The sequence below is a fragment of the Salvelinus sp. IW2-2015 genome, linkage group LG10 (genome assembly GCF_002910315.2).
Source record: "Salvelinus sp. IW2-2015 linkage group LG10, ASM291031v2, whole genome shotgun sequence".
NCBI lineage: Eukaryota > Metazoa > Chordata > Actinopteri > Salmoniformes > Salmonidae > Salvelinus > Salvelinus sp. IW2-2015.
Genome location: NC_036850.1, coordinates 11,413,631 through 11,436,179, shown reverse-complemented (window position 1 = coordinate 11,436,179; position 22,549 = coordinate 11,413,631). Strand labels below are relative to the sequence as shown.

The 22,549-nt window shown below is 43.9% G+C and overlaps 1 protein-coding gene across 1 annotated transcript in view; it reads left to right on the top strand.

Moving 5' to 3' along the window:
* Positions 1 to 22,549, top strand: part of mtss1lb (MTSS I-BAR domain containing 2b) — a 79,507-nt gene that overhangs the window by 2,312 nt on the left and 54,646 nt on the right. Inside the window, 2 exon segments of the mRNA XM_070445383.1 lie at positions 9,833 to 9,894; positions 10,100 to 10,173. Of these exon segments, the coding sequence (XP_070301484.1) occupies positions 9,833 to 9,894; positions 10,100 to 10,173 (136 nt within the window).

Sequence of the window (22,549 nt, the reverse complement as noted above, 5' to 3'; positions counted from 1 at the left end):
TTGTTGCAGGGGGATTGACGCCCCCATAGGGCATGCACAGTCACTTCTCATGTGTGTCTCCTCTCCTAGAATCACTGGCTCGGTCGACCAGGCTTTCTCTTTGTTCACACTGCAGTAGACATGCTCAGTACAAAAGCTGGCAACACAACTGCACTAAAGAGACAGTCGACTATATGTAGTCAGTCCACCTCTGAATTGTATGGTACAGTGCAATACAGCACAGTGCCATGATGAGCGAGGCTGGAGGCCTCTCTGAAATTGGCATACAGTACATGAGTCGGATGTTTCACTGAAAGGAATGTACATTACAACCACAATGACATGAAAGAGAACCCCGTCTCCCCCACTGTTCTCCAGAGAGAGCTCCCCCCCACCGTATGGTATAATGTGTAAGAGAGAATGTATAGGGGGGGGGGTGTAATCCCCTTTTAAGGAGACACAGACGGGACTATATGTGTGTGTGTGACTTACATACACAAGAAGGGGGGTGGGCTGTCTGGCAGTGTAGGCTACATCCCTCAGGGCTATGTCTTGTTATTATGTGACAGAGCAAGGATGGAGGTGATTTGATTTGTAAGCACAGGAGGKCACATTCTTGGTCAGCTTGTCTCCCTATAGGCTGGCCCTGCACTGTCCAATTTACAGTAACTATTACAGTGAAAGAATACCATGYTATTGTTTGAGGAGAGTGCACAATTATGAACTTAAACATTTATTAATAAACCAATTAGGCAAATTTGGGCAGTCTTGATCCAACATTTTGAACAGATATACAATGGTTCATTGGATCAGTCTAAAACTTTGCACATACAGTACACTGCTGCCATCTAGTGTCTGAAATATAAATTGCACGTGGGCTGGAATAATACATTATGGCYTTTCTCTTGCATTTCAAAGATGATGGTACAAAAAATAAATAAAACACATGTTTCTTTCTTTGTATTGTCTTTTACCAAATCTAATGTGTCATTTTCTCCTACATTAATTTCACATTTCTACAAACTTCAAAGTGTTTATTTTCAAATGGTATCAAGAATATGCATGTCCTTGCTTCAGGTCCTGAGCTACMSRMAKYTARMTKYSKGTATGTCATTTTAGGCGAAAATTTGAAAAAAAGGGTTGGATCCTTAAACAAACAGATGAATGTGGGATGAACCACAAAGCTTGTGCTTTCCAAAAGACATGCATAGTCTTGACAGTTTCTTCCTTTGACTTCGAGCATTGAAACAACCCCATACAGGCACTATGTGTGTGTGTGTTGTCTGGCTAACCTGGGGAGATCCCACAGCATTGCTCAGAGGGCGTGTTAACAGCTGCACTTGTGACCCATTTCCAGACACTGCCTTTGGGCCGAGAGGCAGATGACCAGAGAGGGCATCCTTCCTCGTGACTCATGTGTCCGTGCTCGCCCAAATGATCATCCCTTTGTAGGGGCCATTGATGCCATGACGACGTGCAGGGCCCTGGGTCTCTAAATGAGCATGTGTTCTCTTGTCTCTCATTAGGCTCGTTAGAAATGAATCGACTGGTTTCAGATTGAGAAATCACATTGGGACAGTGCCAGTGGTTCTCAGTGCAGGCTTTGTCGGGCCTGTCAAACTCATCTCATCGCAGTCATTTCTTGACTGTAAAGCCACTCAGCGCATTGATAATCATGAACGGGGGAAAGAAACTGTGCCAAATCAATATTTTTGCGCCGTAAAAAAAAATCAGGCTACTGGATGAACAAAATCCACTGTTCTCTCATGCAGAGGTATTTAGTATGGTTTCCATTCACTAGACCCCTAGATTTTACTATGGGGCTTACTGAAAATGTTTGGTTTGGGTCCAGGCAAAAAGGAGGCTGATGCTTACCCATGTCCTTAAGGACACCCTGACCTCCAACAAGACACATCTGCATTCCCCCCTGYCTCTGCATGATGGACAGCCGTCGGCGACCATCCCCACCAATGAGAGTGCTACAAAATGCTACCTGCTTTTCAATCACAGACCTGCCATGTATTTTAATGCCACTATATACAGTATCTCAGAGTGGTGGCAGTCAGTCACACAGAGGACCTCAGTGAAGACTCCCATTTCAATTAGGCTGAGTGGTAGAACCACAGCCACCACACAACTGTGGAGACCTGGGACAACTAGACCAGGGATGGAGAGCGAGATAGTGAGTTAGAGAGCTAAGATGGATGACTAGAACAAATAAGGGAGATGATAGTAAGAAAGATTGAGAGAGCATATGAGAGAGAATGAAAGGCACAAAGTGAGAGACAGACAGATATATTGCGAGAGAGACAGKRATGGAGAGAGAGAGACAGACGTGGAGGAAGAAGCTGTGCCTCATGTTAAATGATTTCTGTTATTCATTTCTGCAAGGCTTCAGGCTGCTGTGGTAAATGGTGAAGAGGGAGATTATTTCCCCTCTCCATCATTCATTCACACCAGTGAGTGAGATGTACTGCTTGGGTGGGGATATGAGATTGAACCAAACTTGCTACTTTTATCAAGCGCTTGGAAGGACTTGACACTACCTAGACACATTGAGCAGCCCAGGCCCCAGCCAGTCAGACCTCCACCGGCCATCCCTCCATCTCTCTGGGTACCTTAMCTCCCCTCTATCCTCATCCCCCTGTTTTTTTAATGGCTGAAGAAACAAAAAGGAACTAGAAATGAGTGGGAGCATTGGGTCTTACCTTATCTGTTTGATGTCTGGGAAGTGTAAGGTCAAGTTCAGGAAAATTGAGCAAATGTTTTCACATATTTTAAAATTCTAAAGGCATCAAATGAGTCTCTATGATCAACCTTGTCCCATGGCAGAAAGGCAGGGCAGGATAGTTTCATTTTTATTACTATGTTTAGCTTAGTAAGATCCTCTTCCTCATAAATTATGCAACACACAGTCTTTCTGTTTCATCTGACAACAACTTGCTGCCTGTATCCTAATGTCATTTKAGAGCAATGATTTGCCAACATGATGTAAAAGTAACATAAGGTGTATATTTGTGTATCTATCCTCGGATAATGTGTATCTGTAGAGAACCCGGAAGTCTGCTTAGTTGGTGTGGAGCAGCAATGGTGGAGACAGAGTTGGTAGTATTCACGTACAGTGCAGGGGATGGAGAAGACTGGATCCAGAGATTATTTGTGACCGACCGGCTCGATTTGGTCTTATGTATCAAAATTTTAAATTGTGTTTTTTACGTTGGATAAAGGTAGAGACTCAGAGCTAGAAAATGGTATATCATACACTACAGTTGAGGAACAATGGGAAAGGAATTCTGCTTTGAATGCTGACAAACTTGTAACCTCACTTTTGAGAAAATGGCCTTTGAATGTTTTGGTACACCTACTGRAGAGCTCTTCTTTGTCTGCACTCATTCCAGCATCGTTCTTAAGCTATAGCCCCGCCCTTAAACTTGTAAGATTGTCAGTTTTGTAAATTCTGAGCATTTTGCTCTCGGAGCGTTCAGAGCGCACACTGGACGCTCTGGCCGAGGAGTAGGGTTGATCTGAGCGTTCTGTCCTAACAACAGCAGTCAAGCACCCAAGCTAACTGGCTAACGTTTGCTAGCTTGCTAGCTACTTCCAGACACAAATGAGAGAACAGCTCACTGACCATTTTACTTGCCCTAGCAGAGCTGGTTATCCAGAGCGTTGGTGACTGCAACTGTGCTGCTGGCAACAATTTAATTACGCTTTTTTGCCAACATTTTACTGACATCGGCCATATTCAACGGGTGTTTAGCGTTTGTAAATTTATCAGKTATTCTGCACTCTGGCACATTCAGACGAGAGCGAATGTACCAGCTACGTCTATCAAGAGTTGTCGCAGTGACATCAACATTCTATTGAAATGGTTACTTGCATAGTGGAGTCTTTTGTTAAGATATGTAGCTAGCTATGTTCAAACGGCTCTCCTGCGAAGTAATGACGCGCGACATACGCCTATTTTCCTGAAACAAGTCACATATTTTGGCAATTCCACAGTAACGGAATTATGCTTTAACTCAGATTTTTCACTTTAAAATGTATGCCAAACAAGAACCACCGATTTCAAAGTTTACAGACCACACCACTCTATGCACAAGGACTACTTTGAACAATTTGCACAGAACATTTCACAAAAACACATTTAGTGGAAGAACTGTGCAGAAGCAAAGTTCACCCTTAGTTTTTTATGCGACCACGTTTTCCATAAACTCTGTTTAAAAACCCAGTGCAATCAAAAATGTTACTTTACCTGTGTTTTATGTATATAATTCCACACTGAGGTTTCAATAATATTGTGAAAATTATGATAATGCCCTTTTAATGTAAGAGCTGTTTGAAAAGACCGCCTGTAATGTTCTGTTTTGGTGGGATGGAGTTTTGGCCTACCTGGTGACACATTTGTTAATTGACCAATAAGAATTATTGTTCTAAACCTCTGCCAATAACTTAATAACTTAATAAAAATAATTTTACCCTCCCAACTCCCAGACAGTCCTAGCTAAATTCTTGCTTGAGAAATTGGTCTTTGCTAAGAAGCAATTTTTGTTTCTTTTTGACAATTTTTATTGAAAACAATCACAGTAAGGTACTTAATTGTTATCCAGAAGTTATTTGATATTGAGATAAATAAAAAAAGTTTGCATTGGACCTTTACATTTTCAGAGATTAAGATTCAAAGATGGCTGCAGAAAGAATGAGGTGTCAGCTACGACATGACAGTTATTGAACTACAGTCAGCTACGACATGACAGTTATTGAACTACAGTCAGCTACGACATGACAGTTATTGAACTACAGTCAGCTACGACATGACAGTTATTGAACTACAGTCAGCTACGACATGACAGTTATTGAACTACAGTCAGCTACGACATGACAGTTATTGAACTACAGTCAGCTACGACATGACAGTTATTGAACTACAGTCAGCTACGACATGACAGTTATTGAACTACAGTCAGCTACGACATGACAGTTATTGAACTACAGTAGGTGAAGTGGATTTACATCCAGTAACATAATTACTGTAACGCAATTACATCACGGTTCCCTGATGTGTACTAAACACAAATGCTTAATTATGGATTTGAATAGCATTGTCTTCATGGTGATGTATCCTGAATACGTATGGAAAGGTAGAAAAATGCAATATCCTTCTTTCGCATATTTGGATATTATTCTACACACTAGCTATTAGTGTAATGAGCTCCGCCCCCAAACAAGACCACATTTGGTTGGTCCGGACCAGACCAAATCTGAACCAATCATAGACGTCTATGTTTCACAATTTTGGACAGCACAGTAGAGTTCTGTACAGTAAAGTATATGTGTTCAGTACAATACAGTAGAGTACAATAGAGTACTTTATACTGTACTCTACCTTAGTGTGCTCTACTATACTGAACTCTACTGTACTGTACTTGTATTTACTGTGCTGTTCTGTACTGTTCTCTACTGTACTGTACTCTCCAAACTTGTGAAACATAGACATTTTTGACTGGTTCAGATTTGGTCCGGCCAGGGCCGACTTAACTAATGTTCAACTAGGTTTCAATGTCCGGTGTCTTTCAGTGTTCAGTGATTGAGGATGCTGGTTACAGTAAATGGAAAGAGGGCAGGTTGTAGTARGTGTCACGGTAGGTGTCAGTAAGAGCCGGGAGAGGTGACATTCGCTGAAGAGAGAGAGTGGCAGAGAAAGAGAGATAGACAGTGAAAATGAGAGGGAGGGTTAAAAAGGTCTATGAGCTGAACATAACAGTATGCCAGTGGAAGGGAGGACAGTAGCAGATGACCCAACTGTGGTTTGTGACTATGATTTCACATTGTAGCCAATTCAATTGCAGTAATTTCGTTACTGTTTTATTTACTTAATAATTAATAAACAAACTTGTTATCAGTAAAAGCACTAACTAATTTGTAGGTCTACCTTTACTTAAACTTTATTATCCTCCTCCTCATGAGGGAGAGAAATGAGAAAATATCTTCAAGATAAATGGGTTTTTGGTAACAAAATGACATGGCACAAGGTAATGTTTCTTAAACTTACAGAAGGTAAACAATTTCTCATGTCTAACACGAGTCACATAAGAACAGCTCACAGGCACTTTGAGATTCGTCACAGTATCTATCCTCAAGTAATGTTAAAGTTACTGAGAACTTGCTCCAATCCAGTGTTTGCTGTTCATATCAGTAGTGGAGACGTTATATTTTGTCCTGAAACTAGACATAACACTTAGTGCAATGCGGGCTACTGAGGGGAGGATGGCTCATAWTAATGTCTGGAAAGGAGTGAATGGAATGGAATCCAACACATGGAACCCAAGTGTTTGATTTGTTTGAAACCGTTCCACTGATTCTGCTCCAGCCGTTACCACGAGCCCATCCTCCCCAGTCAAGGTGCCACCAACCTCCTGTGACTTAGTGAACATTTCCGTTCAATCAAACTTGTCATGCGCGTTGCCTGCGTCCAGCACTCCAGCTGAACACATTTGGTCTACTGATACAGTAAAGCCCTTAGAGGAGTCTACTTTCCTGGATCTAAGTAGCAGGAGCTCCCCTGATCTGGAGATTATGCAACACGATGTAGTAGACTTTGTGGGTACTCACGTTTGTACGTGTAGCTCTGCTTCCAATTACTTAATTAAGCTTAGGCGTATGCATCTATTAACCCTTTGCCCTTGCCTGTCTGTGCCCTGTCCTTGTTCCGACAGCCTGTAAAGGGGCTTCTTAATAAGCTAGGGGCCCACCGTTGGTTCCTTGTCTCATACAGTTGCTATAGAAGGAATGTATACAGTATCCTTTGGTGCACATCCAAAATGGGAGCTATAATTCTAGAGTAAAGAACTGTGAAATTGTGTGGATGTTTTATTTCTTTAAAATTCTGAATTGGCCCGATTTTTAAAGAGCTGAAATTGGGCTAAACCACTCTTGAATCTGTGGTTCATGTCATCCTCCAGAGAACAAAGGAACAAAGTGATGAAGCTGTGAGCTTTTCATTCAATCAAGTAAACATGTTTGGTTCGCTAAACAACAGAACAGAATTCTAGTCCACTGAGCACAGATATAGGCCAATGGACTGTAAACTCACTGGAGAGTTCCAGAGTCAAGCTAGCCCATCATGTAACCGATAACCTTAAACCTTTGAGGGGTTAGCGAGAGCTGGTGCAAGGGAGAGATGATGCGCTGCATGTCGAGGGGTAGTCGGGCATGAGATGTGTTACTATGGAGTTTTCTGTGTGCTGTCACTACTGTGAGGATGTCTTTATGTGCAGAAGAGGACGCGGTGATGCAATAGCATGTTATCAGTAGCTGAGTGGCCTGTGAGGAGAACACCGCTCCAGATTCTTATTTGACCCTGCTGGTCATCTATGGACATTTGAACATCTTGGCCATGTTCTGTTATAATCTCCACCCGGCACACCCAGAAGAGGACTGGCCACCCCTCATAGCCTGGTTCCTCTCTAGGTTTCTTCCTAGGTTCTGGCCTTTCTAGGGAGATTTTCCTAGCCACTGTGCTTCTACACCTGCATTGCTTGCTGTTTGGGGTTTAAGGCTGGGTTTCTGTACAGCACTTTGAGATATCAGCTGATGTAAGAAGGGCTTTATAAATACATGTGATTGATTGATTGACCTGCACTGTGGCAGCCAGTTATGTCATGCTTCTGTTTGTATGCCTTGACCTCCAGGGATGCAAACAGCAATCCATTGTCAATGCAATGTCAATGTTGTAATGTCATGCAATGTGGTTCCTGAGTGGCACAGCGGGCTAAGGCACTGCATCGCAGTGCTAGAGGCGTCACTACAGACCTGGGTTTGATCCCGGGCTGTGTCACAACCAGCCATGATCGCGAGTCCCGTAGGGCGGTGCACAATTGGCCCAGCGTCGTCCGGGTTAGGTGAGGGTTTGGCAGGGGTAGGCCATCATTGTAAATAAGAATTTGTTCTTAACTGACTTGCCTCGAATAATTATTTTTAAATATCCCTTCCTTTTTCTTTGTCTTTACTCTGCATTATCAGTCTGCCTCTGGGTTGTTTTATTGTTTCTGATAATGCACCTTTAATGGCTCTGTTCCACTTGGTTAAGCTAAAGGGGAAATAGCCTGCTCTCTTTACCTGGGAACCATCCAGGCGGATGGATGGATTGAGAGAGGTACTTATCTCATTGTTTGTGGGTCATGTTGCAGGTCGAGTAGGAGAGAGTGAGCGATTCATTGAGGAGGATGGGAAATGAAATATCCCCAGGCCTACAATGAACCTAATAAACAATCGTTACACAATCGGGCACCACCAGGATGCCCTCTATTGGATTAGAATTCCCTAATATGTTAATGAGGGATGGGCTGGTGTGGTTGCAATGGAGAGGAGGCGTCGCCCGCTCCTCATCTCCCATTATCTCCCAAGGCCTCTCCTGATAGATGTCAGGCTTGCAACATTGCAAGATTAGAGCACTTCAAACATAGACGGGGACCGCAGGGAAATACTGCTCTGATTTCAGACCAAATTAACTGACATCAAACACCAGGAATGAGACGTCAGATCAAAGGGCGAGACGCCCTCTGTCGCCCACTGTAGCCCCCGTGACATCCTTGCTCCTCCGCTCCGGTTGGGTCCTGTCCCTTAAACGCTACTCTTCATCCTCTCTCTTTCCTGTTTCCCTCTCTCCCATTCTCTTTCCCTTTCTACCATATCCCCCTTTCCTTTTTCGCCGGTCTCTTTTGTCTTTTCCTCCCACGATCTCCTAGGTTCTTATCCCCTCTCCCCCTCTCCCTCCCTGCATGCTGGGGGTTTGGAGACGGCGGGGGGACTCGGGGTTACTTGCTTCTGGAGATCTCTAACCCCCAGCTGTGCTGTGGAGTGAGGCTTATTTCAGCCTTGGGCACACAGCCCTCTGATCTGCTGCTCTCAAGGACATAGCGTCTGATAACAAAGGCAGAGAGAGGCACGGAGGGCTGGACACACACTCTGCCCTGCAGGTAGAAGAGACGTTATAGTCAACTTGTAACACCATGTACTCACAGGAGGTTGGTGGCACCGTTGTGGAGGACGGGTTTGTGGTAATGGCCGGGGTGGAATGGTATCAAATACATCATACACATGGTTTCCATGTTCCAGGTGTCATCCTTCCTTCAACAGCCTCCCCTGCATTTACTACTATTTACCTTGTGGATCATTTGCTTGTGATAATGGGTATGAACAAAGARAAAGGACACCTATACAGGGGGAAAAAAAGAAGAGAACTTAACAGTCATTTTGGGGTACAAATATAGTGTTTGATTTGCGTTGCCGTTCATTGCTTCCTTTGATATCTGCCGGTGCCAGGGGCTGGTGGAAACAGAGGATGTGTTGCCCAATCACAGACAGTGATGACTCAGACCAGGGAACRTAGCAGACATTTTTGTCTGCCTGCCTGTTCACCGTAACATTATTTTACCCAGAATATTCTGCTCCTCATGGGAGGTGCAATGCTACACGTGAAGTGCTCATTTTATATTACGCTCTTTGAAAAAAGTGTACCAAAGGGGTTCTTCGGCTGTCCTCATAGGAGAACCCTTTTTTGGTTCCAGCTAGAATTTTGGTTCGAGGTAGACCTTTTTAACCAAAAAGGGTTCTTCAAAGGGTTCTCTTATGGGGACAGCTGAAGAACCCTTTTAGGTTCTAGGTAGCACCTTATTTTCTAGGAGTGTAGTGCGYAAACACAAGTCTAGAGCATGTAATGTTGACTGGTGTTGTGATTGAAAACACAAAGGTCAGACCTGTCAGATATTTGTACAGACAATGCACTAGTTGTATTGCATAATGTCCTAAAATATAGATTCTAACGTGTCCCTTTCTATTTATTTATTCCCAGTGTTCATACCCCGTGTGGGAGGACTTCAGTGCCAAGGCCACCAAACTGCACTCCCAGCTCCGGTAAGCCCCAGCCACTGTCCTGTGTGTACTAGAGCAGTGCCCATCAATGAGTATCCCAGCCAGTGCCATTGATAACAATGTAATCCTCCGCTGTCTGTTCAGAGGCGCCAGATCTGCTGACTATGTTTGTTTATGTTGAAATGGCTGTGGTTGTGAACTGGTGCCAATCATATGTCTGCTCTGTCCCGCTCTGCTCTGCTCTCAGGACCACAGTGCTGGCGGCAGTGGCCTTCCTGGATGCCTTTCAGAAGGTGGCGGACATGGCCACCAACACCAGAGGTACGTGAGCTTCCAGATGTGTCTGTGAGTGAGCTCGCTCTGAGGATACGGGAGTTGATATGTGTGTGTGTGTGTGTGTGTGTGTGTGTGTGTAGAGTAATGTACGTTTTGCATGTGTCTGTGAGTGTGGGGATGAGGGTATCCCAGGTGATTTGGGTTAATCTTTTGGAGGGCAGCCTTTCCAGAGAAGGATAGAGAGACAGATTTGTGATTGTGTTGTTGTGTGGACAGATTGTTGTGCATCTAGTTAAAGATTCCACAGAATGAAGTGTGTGTGTGTGTGCCTGTGTGTTCGTGTTCCTTTATGTGAGAGAATAACATCAGGTATACTTGGATACGAGTTAAGGGAACAGATCCTCATTGCGTGACACTCCGTGCCGATGGGACTGTGCTTTTATTAACAGTCACTTGATAAGATGTCATCAGCTTTAATACATTTGTTACTGATTCAAAAAAAGTTGAGTTGATACGGTGCTAAAGTTCATTCTCTATGAACTTTGAAGAGGTTCATCCCTGAGATTAGCTGTGTTTAGGGAGCAGAGATGAGATGAATGGCGATCATCCACCGGATATGTGAGGCGCGGAGAAAAAGGCTTGGTTTATGGTACAAGAGAGAGAAGATGTGGCAGCGGCTGGGCAGCAGGGTTCTTTTGGCTGGGGGGCTCGGGGCAGTGTTAGGAGACTGCTGAGCTCCTTTCAGAAGACTTGGCATACGGATACTGGGCCTTATTGGGTGTGGCTCTTGTACTGTATGTGTGTACAGTGTGTGTGTGTTGTGTCCCTGTGTATGTGTGTGCATGTGTGTTTGCCCCCTGCGTGTACATTTGGTGTGTTTGTGAGAGACCACACCAGGCGCTTTGGCATTTTAATGAGCTGACAGGGTTGGGTGCTTCCTGTTGGCCTGTAAAAGCAGTGAGGGGCACATCCTAATGATCCTACATCCTCCAGAGACACAGGGGCCACCTGGGCAGGACAGACACACACCGCCGGGGACAGAGGGAGAAGTACACTATATGTAGAGAGGAGCTGTAGGAAAGGAGAGAGAGAGATGGGAGGCTCTTCAAGGACACAACAAGTGGAACAAGTATTATGTCAGAGACGGGAGAGGAAGGAGATGGAGACAATGTCCTTTTTTCTCTTTTGTTGTAGTAGAAGAGTGTGAGATTCAGCAGTAATGTATAGTTTAGACTCTCCATGTGTGTGTGTCTGTTATTCCTTTGTGTCATGTCTGCATGCGTGGTCAGTTGTGCCGTGACTGGGCAGATGCTAGCTGTGATTATTGGAGATTTGTGGTGGGACCACTCACTCACTCACTCTCACTCACTCACTCACTATCACACTCACTCACTCACTCACTCACTCACTCACTCACTCACTCACTCACTCACTCACTCACTCCACTCCACTCACTCCACTCCACTCACTCACTCACTCACTCACTCACTCACTCACTCACTCACTCACTCACTCACTCACTCAGCATCAGCAGACGGCACATCTGTCAGTAGTGTTCTGCGCGCGGTCAACACGCTGCGTGTTCTCCCGGTGATGGAGATGTGTGGTAACCAACATACAGTAGAGTAACCGTTCTCAATGCAGTGACTCTATACGAACGCACAATTATCCCTCTGACTGCCTCGTGTGTTCTGATAGGCTTCCCATGAATGAAACCATTCAATGGCGTCTCTCTTAAGTAATTGTCTCTTCTGGCCATTTAGAATGTGACTGTCCTCTGTGTGGAGCCATTACAGTAACAGGCTCTGTCTGTCTCAGCCCCACAGGGCGAAGACGCTCTCTCTCTCTCCCTCCGTGCTCTGTTCTCAGACATACAGTACAGAACATAGAAATGTAGGTTTGAGTTCCGTGCTACAGAACACCAGCCTCTCTCTGAAGGAGTGGTGGTGTTCTGCGGTTTTAGGTCTAGACAAAGCGAAGAACAAGCCTCAGGTCCATGTGGAGCTGCTGAGGCCAGTTCCCTGCTCCACAGCCATGCTGGTGGCGTAGAGGCAGATGCTTTGCTAAACCTGATTTGGATCCCACAGGTCCAGCTGTAACACATCCAGATGTATTGTAGAATCCTGTTGTGTATGGGTGGAACTGCTCAGATCCAGCTGGAACGCATACAGGTGTTCTGTAGAGTCCAATTGGCGCTGGAGCGAGCAGGGGCTAACAGGCCCTGTGTAGGCTTTTCTCTGAGGAGACTGACTGTCACTTAACAGACTGCAGGATCAAACAGGCTAGACTGGACCGCAGGCAGGACCTCGAGGGAGGGAGATATGGAAGCGGGGAGGGGTGAAAGAGGGAATGAGACCGAGGAGTGCATGTTGAGAGTAGAGAGCGGCGATATGAGGCGAGAGAGGGAACTATGAGTGAAGAAAACCGTGTGTCAACTCCCTGACAAGGGGCAAAGTTGCGGAGAGGATTTGTTTTTTGTTTTCAGATGTGCCCCTCTGCCCTCACTACCTCACACTTCCCCGGAGCAAAACATTGTCGGGGGGTCAAACAAGCAAACACACACAAACACAACCAGGCTTTCATCTTGCTGTTGGGGGCCGCTGTGGTCCGGGGTTGGTAGTTTGGGGTAGGGTAAAGGGGGCATGCTTCCTGTCTCTAATAATCTGTCCTCTGCCTCATTGAGCAGCCTTTTACTCCTCATCTTCCTACATTTACATTTAACATTTAAGTCATTTAGCAGACGCTCTTATCCAGAGCGACTTACAAATTGGTGCATTTACCTTATGATATCCAGTGGAACAACCACTTTACAATAGTGCATCTAACTCATTTAAGGGGGAGGGGGGGTTAGGAGGATTACTTTATCCTATCCTAGTATTCCTTAAAGAGGTGGGGTTTCAGGTGTCTCCGGAAGGTGGTGATTGACTCCGCTGACCTGCGTCGTGAGGGATTTGTTCCACCATTGGGGTGTGCCAGAGCAGCGAAACAGTTTTTGACTGGGCTGAGCGGGAACTGTACTTCCTCAGAGGTAGGGAGGCGAGCAGGCCAGAGGTGGATGAACGCAGTGCCCTTGTTTGGGTGTAGGGCCTGATCAGAGCCTGAAGGTACGGAGGTGCCGTTCCCCTCACAGCTCCGTAGGCAAGCACCATGGTCTTGTAGCGGATGCGAGCTTCAACTGGAAGCCAGTGGAGAGAGCGGAGGAGCGGGGTGACGTGAGAGAACTTGGGAGAACTTCCTCTACCCAGCTGCTTTCCCGTTACACATTCACTGTTCTTTTCTACAAGACCATTCTACAAGACCACACACACAGGGGTTACTAACTATTTTGACTGCACAGGCTCTTTATTTTCCTAAACAAATATCATTTGCCAAACCCTCTCGTGGAATGATACTTATTGAGAGCTATAATAAGTACCAGGGTGAGACATGAACACTGAATGGCTGAGTTATTGATGGCCACCACTGACATTGGAAGCAGTGTGTATGGCCCTTTTCGAAGCTGATAGCCTTTTTCTGTCGGATAAAAAGCTAATTCATTTCAGAGAATACAAATGACAAAAGCTTTTTTGGCTCATATTCTGTACTCTCTCACTCACTCACTCTCACACACAATTCAATGGGCTATATTGGCATGGGAAATGTACATTGCCAAAGCAATTGAAATAGATAATAAAAAGTGAACAGTAAACATAACACCCACAAAAGTTCTAAAGGAATAGAGACATTTCAAATGTCATATTATGCCTATATACATTGTTGTAACAATATGCAAATAGTTAAAGTACAGAAGGGAAAATAAATATGGGTTGTATTTACAATGGTGTTTTGTTCTTCACTGGCTGCCATTTTTTTGTGGCAACAGGTCATAAATCTTGCTGCTGTGACGGCACACTGTGGTATTTCACACATATGGGAGTTTATCAAAATTGGATTTGTTTTCTAACTCTTTGTGGGTCTGTGTAATCTGAGGGAAATATGTGTCTCTAATATGGTCATACATTTGGCAGGAGGTTAGGAAGTGCAGCTCAGTTTCCACCTCATTCTGTGGGCAGTGTGAACTAGAGGTTGACCGGTTATGATTTTTCAATACCGATACCGATTATTGGAGGGCCAAAAAAAGCCGATAACGATGAATCGGCCGATTTTTTTAAATTTATTTTTAAAATGTATTTATTTATTTGTAATCGTGACAATTACAAGAATACTGAATGAACACGTATTTTAACTTAATATTTTACATCAATAAAATCAATTTGGCCTCAAATAAATTATGAAACATGTTCAATTTGGTTTAAATAATGTAAAAACAAAGTGTTGGAGAAGAACGTAAAAGTGCAATATGTGCCATGTAAGAAAGCTAACGTTTMAGTTCCTTGCTCAGAACATGAGAACATATGAAAGCTGGTGGTTCCTTTTAACATAAGTCTTCAATATTCCCACGTAAGAAGTTTTAGGTTGTAGTTATTATAGGAATTATAGGACTATTTCTCTCTATACCATTTGTATTTCATATACCTTTGACTATTGGATGTTCTTATAGGCACTTATAGGCACAGTATTGCCAGTGTAACAGTATAGCTTCCGTCCCTCTCCTCGCCCCTACCTGGGCTCGAACCAGGAACACATCGACAACAGCCACTCTCGAAGCATCGTTACCCATCGCTCCACAAAAGCCGCGGCCCTTGCAGAGCAAGGGGAACAACTACTCCAAGTCTCAGAGCGAGTGACGTCACCAATTGAAACGCTATTAGCGCGCACCCCGCTAACTAGCTAGCCATTTCACATCAGTTACATCAGCCTAATCTCGGGAGTTGATAGGCTTGAAGTCATAAACAGCTCAATGCTTGAACCATTGCGAAGAGCTGCTGACAAAACTCACGAAAGTGCTGTTTGAATGAATGCGTACGAGCCTGCTGCTGCCTACCATTGCTCAGTCAGACTGCTCTAACAAATATCAAATCATAGACTTAATTATAACATAATAACACACAGAAATACGAGCCTTTGGTCATTAATATGGTCGAATCCGAAACTATCATTTCGAAAACAAAACGTTTATTCTTTCAGTGAAATACAGAACCGTTCCGTATTTTATCTAACGGGTGGCATCCCTAAGTCTAAATATTGCTGTTACATTGTACAACCTTCAATGTTATGTCATAATTACGTAAAATTCTGGCAAATTAGTTCGCAACGAGCCAGGTGGCCCAAACTGTTGCATATACCCTGACTCTGCGTGCAATGAACGCAAGAGAAGTGACACAATTTCACCTGGTTAATATTGCCTGCTAACCTGAATTTCTTTTAGCTAAATATGCAGGTTTAAAAAAAATATACTTCTGTGTATTGATTTTAAGAAAGGCATTGATGTTTATGGTTAGGTACATTCGTGCAACGATTGTGATTTTTTTTTTGTTAAACCATCCCCCGTTTGGCGAAGTTGGCTGTCTTTTGTAGGAATAAATAGTCTTCACACAGTTCGCAACGAGCCAGGCGGCCCAAACTGCTGCATATACCCCGACTCTGTTGCAAGAGAACTACACAATTTCCCAAGTTAACCTTTCTAGCCCCGGCGTTCCGCTAGCGGAACTCCTCCCACATTCCACTGAAAAGGCAGAGCGCGAAATTCAAAAAATATTTTTTTAGAAAATATTTAACTTTCACACATTAACAAGTCCAATACAGCAAATGAAAGATACACATCTTGTGAATCCAGCCAACATGTCCGATTTTTAAAAATGTTTACAGGGAAAACACAATAATATTTATGTTAGCTCACCAACAATAGAAAAAAGCACAGACATTTTCACAGCACAGGTAGCATGCACAAAATCAACCAAACTAACCTAGAACAAACCAAAGAAACAAGAAACAACTTAATCAGATGACGTCTTATAACATGTTATACAATAAATCTATGTTTTGTTCAAAAAATGTGCATATTTCAGGTATAAATCATAGTTTACATTGCGGCTACAATCAGAAATGCACCGAAAGCAGCCAGAATAATTACAGACACCAACGTGACATACCGAAATACTCATCATAAAACATTTCTGAAAAATACATGGTGTATAGCAAATGAAAGACAAAGATCTTTGTGAATACAGCCAATATTTCCGATTGTTTAAGTGTTTTACAGCGAAAACACAATATAGCATTATATTAGCTTACTACAATAGCCTACCACACTACCGCATTCATTCATCAAGGCACGTTAGCGATAGCAATAGGCACGTTAGCGTTAGCGAATAAACCAGCAAAAGATATTAAATTTCACTAACCTTCATAAACCTTCCTCAGATGACAGTCCTATAACATCAGGTTATACATACACTTATGTTTTGTTCGAAAATGTGCATATTTAGAGCTGAAATCCGTGGTTATACAACGTAGCATAACGTGCTAACGTAGCTCTTTTTCCCAGAATGTGCGGATATTTCTATTAGACTCTCACCTATTCTGACCAAATAGCTATTCATAAACATTACAAAAAATACATGTTGTATAGGAAACGATAGATCCATTAGTTTCTAATGCAATCGCAGTGTTAGAATTCTAAAAAATTCTTCATTACGACATAAGACTTAGTTATGGTAAGGGAATAACCAAAACCTGAGCGCAAAGCTACTAGTACACAGTTCGACAGATATATGAAAAGCATCACAAAATGGTTCCTACTTTTGCTGATCTTCCATCAGAATGTTGTATAAGGGGTCCTTTGTCCAGAACCGTCGTTGTTTTGGATTCAGAACGTCCTCTTTCCCTCTTGAATTAGCAAGCACACTGGCCATGCGCGCTAAGTTCTCCAACGTCAACAAAGTCAAACAACGCAACACGCCGAACGTCCCGAATAAAGTTCAATAATCTAATGAAACTATATTGAAAAAACATACTTTAAGATGATATTGTAACATGTATCAAAAAATCAAAGCCGGAGCTCATATTCGCCCATAACGACAGCTTTCCAGTAGGCAATAACAGGTCCCTCCACGCGCCTTGCAGAAAACAGAAAATGGGTGACACGTTGTTCCAAGAGGGCTTATTCAACGTCAGAGATAATCAACTCATTTTTCCTCTCACTTCCTCTTGACATCCGGGTGAAGGTGTATGACGTGCACGTATAGTCATACGATCATGCCCATTTATAGGCAGTCACTTGAACAGAAGATAGATTTCAGACTTTCCACTTCCTGGTCACAAAGTGTGCTGCCAAAGGAGTTCTGTTTTACCCACAGACAAAATTCAAACGGTTTTAGAAACTAGAGAGTGTTTTCTATCCAATAGTAATAATAATATGCATATTGTACGAGCAAGAATTGAGTACGAGGCCGTTTAAATTGGATACGATTTCCCCAAAAGTGAAAACAGCACCCCCTGTCCTCATCAGGTTAAAAAGAAATTAATGTTAGCAGGCAATATTAACAAATATGCAGGTTTAAAACTATATAGTTGTGTATTGATTTTAAGAAAGGCATTGATTTTTTATGGTTAGGTACACATTGGAGCAACGACGAGTCCTTTTTCGCGAATGCGCACCGCATCGTTTATATTCAACGCAGGACACGCTAGATAAACTAGTAATATCATCAACCATGTGTAGTTAACTAGTGATTATGATTGATTTATTTTTATTTTATAGGATAAGTTTATGCTAGCTAGCAACTTACCTTGGCTTCTTACTGCATTCGCGTAACAGGCAGGCTCCTCGTGGAGTGCAATGTAAGGCAGGTGGTTAGAGCGTTGGACTAGTAACCTGCGTGTGCTCACTGCTCGATGATTGTTTATATTGTAATTGTTTTTAATAACCTGACCAGGGACTGCGGTTGAAAATTAGCCGGCTGGCTAAAACCGGCACTTTTACTGAAACGTAGATTAATGTGCACTGTCCCTGTAAAAATAAAATCAACTCAACCATAAGGTTGCAAGATTGAATCCCCGAGCTGACAAGGTAAAAATCTGTCGTTCTGCCCCTGAACAAGGCAGTTAACCCACCGTTCCTAGGCCGTCATTGAAAATAAGAATGTGTTCTTAACTGACTTGCCTAGTTAAATAAAAGGTGTGTAAAAAAAAAAAAAAAAAAATGTGTCCAAAAATACCCATTTCCGATTGTTATGAGAACTTGAAATTGGCCCTAATTAATCGGCCATTCCGATTAATCGGTTGACCTCTAGTGTGACATAGCTTGTCTTCTCTTGAGAGCCAGGTCTGCCTACTGCGGCACCTCTCAATAGCAAGGCTATGCTCACTGAGTCTGTAGATAGTCAAAGCGTTCCTTAATTTTGGGTCACTCTGTTTGTCTGTCTCCAGCTCTCTCTGTCTGTCTGGCTCTCTTTCACCCTCCATTCTTGGCCCCCACAGTAGAAGCATTAAAACCTGGAGCTATCCCAAAAGCCTCGCTACCCACAAAGTAGCCTGGTCATAAAGAGTCCACTCAGATGTGCTCTGTGCAAGATGAGCTCGTACACGACTTCATCTGGGTGTTTTACGGCCTGCTTGCATGAGTTGAATAGGAAGGCCTATAATGAACATCATAAATCTGATTCATACGCTAGGGGGCAAAATGACTCCCTCTAGAAGGCAGAAAATACATGGCTGCCAGCTCAGCAAATCGTAGCCTGGAGCCTAATTGAGGGAATGAGGAGCAAAACGGTGTGTGTGTGTGTGTGTGTGTGTGTGTGACCTCTAAAGAATTGTATTTGTTTTTATTTGTCTTTTCCATATTAATCTTGTCTTCAGTGCTAAATACAGGCTGACATTGGACAGTCACTCAACTTGTGATCATCTAGTCAGACCTCACATAAAATGTAAAAAATAAAACCGGAACCGGGTGTGTTGACTGCTTTAGTAGTTAGACATCTCTACCCCCTTAACATTTCAATGCCCAAATCTGATACCCAGTGTAGCTAGGCACCATTATATCTTTCAATAGTGGCTTTGTCACCGCAATGCACTTAGACTGACGTGAACATGAAGAACACATTCATTTGCAAAGAAAGGGAGGATTACAAAAGGCACAGGCTGGGTCTGTGTAATTAGATTTTGAAGGGAGAAGGCATTTGTCTGCTGCTGTTGCTGGCTCAGAGCAAGACAGAGAAGGATGTTGTGAAATTGTTTCTGGAGCGAAAGCGAGAGAGAACAAGAACAGAACATTCTGTTGGCTGGAGTCAAGTTCAAGATGGGACCCTGGAGGTTGTTAGCCTGTGTGTGAGTTGACCGGGACATGGCATGGAGTGTGTGTCACATCAGGCCATGTTAGAGCCCTGGTGGCCTGTTCCTTCAACACTCCCTCATTAGCCAGTGGAGTGCTGGGCGGGTGTTTGTTCTTCATGTGGGCCACACGAGGACCAGTTAATACCGCTGGCAGGATCACAGTTGTCCTGACTCAGCTCCTCCATGGCACCCCCCTCTAGGGAACACCTGCTCCCCTGTGAGAGGGAGTCGATGCTGGGATCAGCAGTCTGAGGCATCGCCCGGGCAGCTCACCCTATTATCACAGCACAATTAAGACGGAGACTAAACACAACCTTGTCACGGAACCACCAGGGAATATTGTCACAGCGCCCGGGTAAAGAAGAAACAACATTGTACACTGTGGGTGAGACCGCTCTCTCATACAGACTAAACAAGCCTTTGTCGTAGATTGGTAGTGTATTAGTGCACTGTATAGTACGGCTGTCAATGCAAAAACACATTTCTTTCAGCTCGTTATTTGACTCTTTTTGGACACATTGTAGCTATACTTTGCACTCTAATCGGTGGAAYGGTATCAAATACATGGTTTCCATATGTTTGATGCCMCTCCATTTACTCCCTTCCAGCCATTATTATGAGCCGTCCTCCCCTCAGCAGCCTCCACTGGTTAGCAACTTATCAGAAGATAGTGAGTGCCATGTTGAGGAGAGGGGTGGATGTGGTTATTCTTTAGAGGCCATGACGACCTCATGATGACCTTTGACTCCACGTGGGTCAGACCAGACATGCCCTTGATCTAACACATAATCCCATAATGCCTTGTGTCTGTCTGCCGTGGGTGGGTGTTGCCTTGCCAAGGGGGCTAGCTGCCCCTCCATACCGTCAGCACTCGTTTACCTGGAGTAGTCCTGTTTCCATGGCAAATGTATACCTCTGATTAGCATTACACGACAGAATATGGTTCATAGAAAATATTGTTTTAATAGATATGCTAAGATCCCCCCCCCCCCAGCCTCTGGAAATGGCAGAGGGCAGTTAAGGAATTAGCAAGAATCACAGGATTCTAAGGAAAGACCACTGTCCTGTCCCCATAGGTTGATAGACTCTGTGGTTCCTGGCTTTTGTTAGTGTGTAGCTGCCGTGACAAGTGCTGATGGGTGTTAAATGTGGGGGGAGAACAACGTGTGCGTGCGTTTTAAGACGGGTGTACACTACACGATTTCTGTCCCTGATTTAGCTGTCCTAGACAAGTTTTTCATATCGGAGACAAAATCCCCAATGTCGTTGCCTACTCGGGGAGCACGACTCTCGTTTAATGTGAGCGGGTCAGAGACGCAATCTTAGGGTCACCGATCCTGATATTTTCAAACATGTTTTGATTTCGTCGGCAACAAATCTGCGACGCTCTTGTAGTGTGAGATGTGCAACGACACGTTTTGAGAACGGTGGTCATCAGCAATAGCCAATGAGAGCTCGCCAGAGAAGAAGCCGGTGAGATGATGTTGTTTCACATCACCCAGAATGTGTAGACTCTTCGCAGAGGCCATGCCTACTACTAATATGCATTTGTACTTGCCAAAGTGTAAAATCGTTTCAGCTCTGAAGTTCACGAGCAATATTTCAATTCAATTCAAAATGTATTGGCTAGATATTTCAACTCCGTATGGCAACCGTGAATGTCCGCAATGAGGCTGCTTTTGAGCCACAGATCGATCTAGCTACTTTAACAATCGAATCACATTGTTGTTTTCGTGAGACAGCATGGTGAAGAGTCGTGTAGTGTGTGACCCCATCTGTGCCAGATCGTTTAGTGTGCTCACCACTGCGTTGGGAAGACAGGAAAAAGCTACAGGAAAGACGGTCGTTTAAGGCTCAGCAAGGTTAGGATTTTGACAGTCGTGTAGTGTACACCCGGCCTTACTGTGTGTGTTTTAGTGGTCTTTCACCATGGAGGAACAGTCTGCAGAGGTTGGTGGGATTTAAACCTCCAACGCTCCTCATAGAAACATAATAGAGACAGGAAGGAAGCCAAGCATGCATTGTGGTTGCAGCAGTGGGATCTCTCTCTCTCTCTCTGACCAACCCCGCCATCTCTGTCTCTTTCCCGTCTTTCTCTCTCTTCATCTACTTCACTGTCTGTTTCCCTCCCTCTCTATCTAACGATTTTGACAGCACAATATGGTCAGCATGCTTGTTATAATACATTAATCCCTGTCGGATGGGGGGAGGCGGGGCAAGGACTTGTCAATGGCAACTGAAACATGCCAATCCTTTACCAAGTGACAGATCTGGTGGATTACTGCCTCTTCTCACTCGATTCAATTCAAGGGGCTTTATTGGCATGGGAAACATATGTTAACATTGCCAAAGCAAGTGAAGTAGATAATATACAAAAGTGAAATAAACAATAAAAAATAAGTCTTATGTATATATTCAGTGTTGTAACGATGTGCAAATGGTTAAAGTACAAAAGGGAAAATAAATAAATACAAATATAGGTTGTAGTTACAATGGTGTTTGTTCTTCACTGGTTGCCCTTTTCTTGTGGCAACAGGTCACAAATCTTGCCGCTGTGATGGCACACTGTGGTATTTCACCTAATAGATATGGGAGTTTCTCTCTCGCTCTCTCTGCTTTCAATCAACCAACCAGAGAAGAGGTGGATCGCAGGCCCGGTTGCCAAGCAACAGMGCGAGAGACTGATGGCAGAAAAATAGCTGTGTTGCCAAGTGAGAGGAGTAATTTGAGAGATGACATCCAGTATTTTAGAATGGATAGGTCGGCCGTGGTGAAAWGTAGAATTCTAAAGCGATATGAAATAGGGATTGTGAATGGTCGGTCTGAATACAGTGTTCTTGATTACTGGGTGTTTATGGATAGTAACCTCCAAGGCTCCAACCTCGGTGTGTACAACCTGCTTATAGCACCCTCTTATAGTCATTGGCTTTGGTTTAGTGCCTTTACTGATTGTCCATTGCCTAAGGAGAGAAAGGCAGACTGGGGCTGGTGAGGGGAGATGTGGGAGGAGGATGTGTGGCGTGTCCCAAACAGCTCTCTGTCTCCCTCTCTCTCCCTCTCTCTCCCTCTCTCTCCCTCTCTCTCTCCCAGCAGCAGTCTCTTCTCTCATTAAGAGGAGACTTGGCCTTGGCGTGTAGGCTCAGTGTTCTCTGCTTCCCACTTACATAGAGCTGGCCTTGTGCTGGCCGCCTGAGGGACAAAGGAGGAC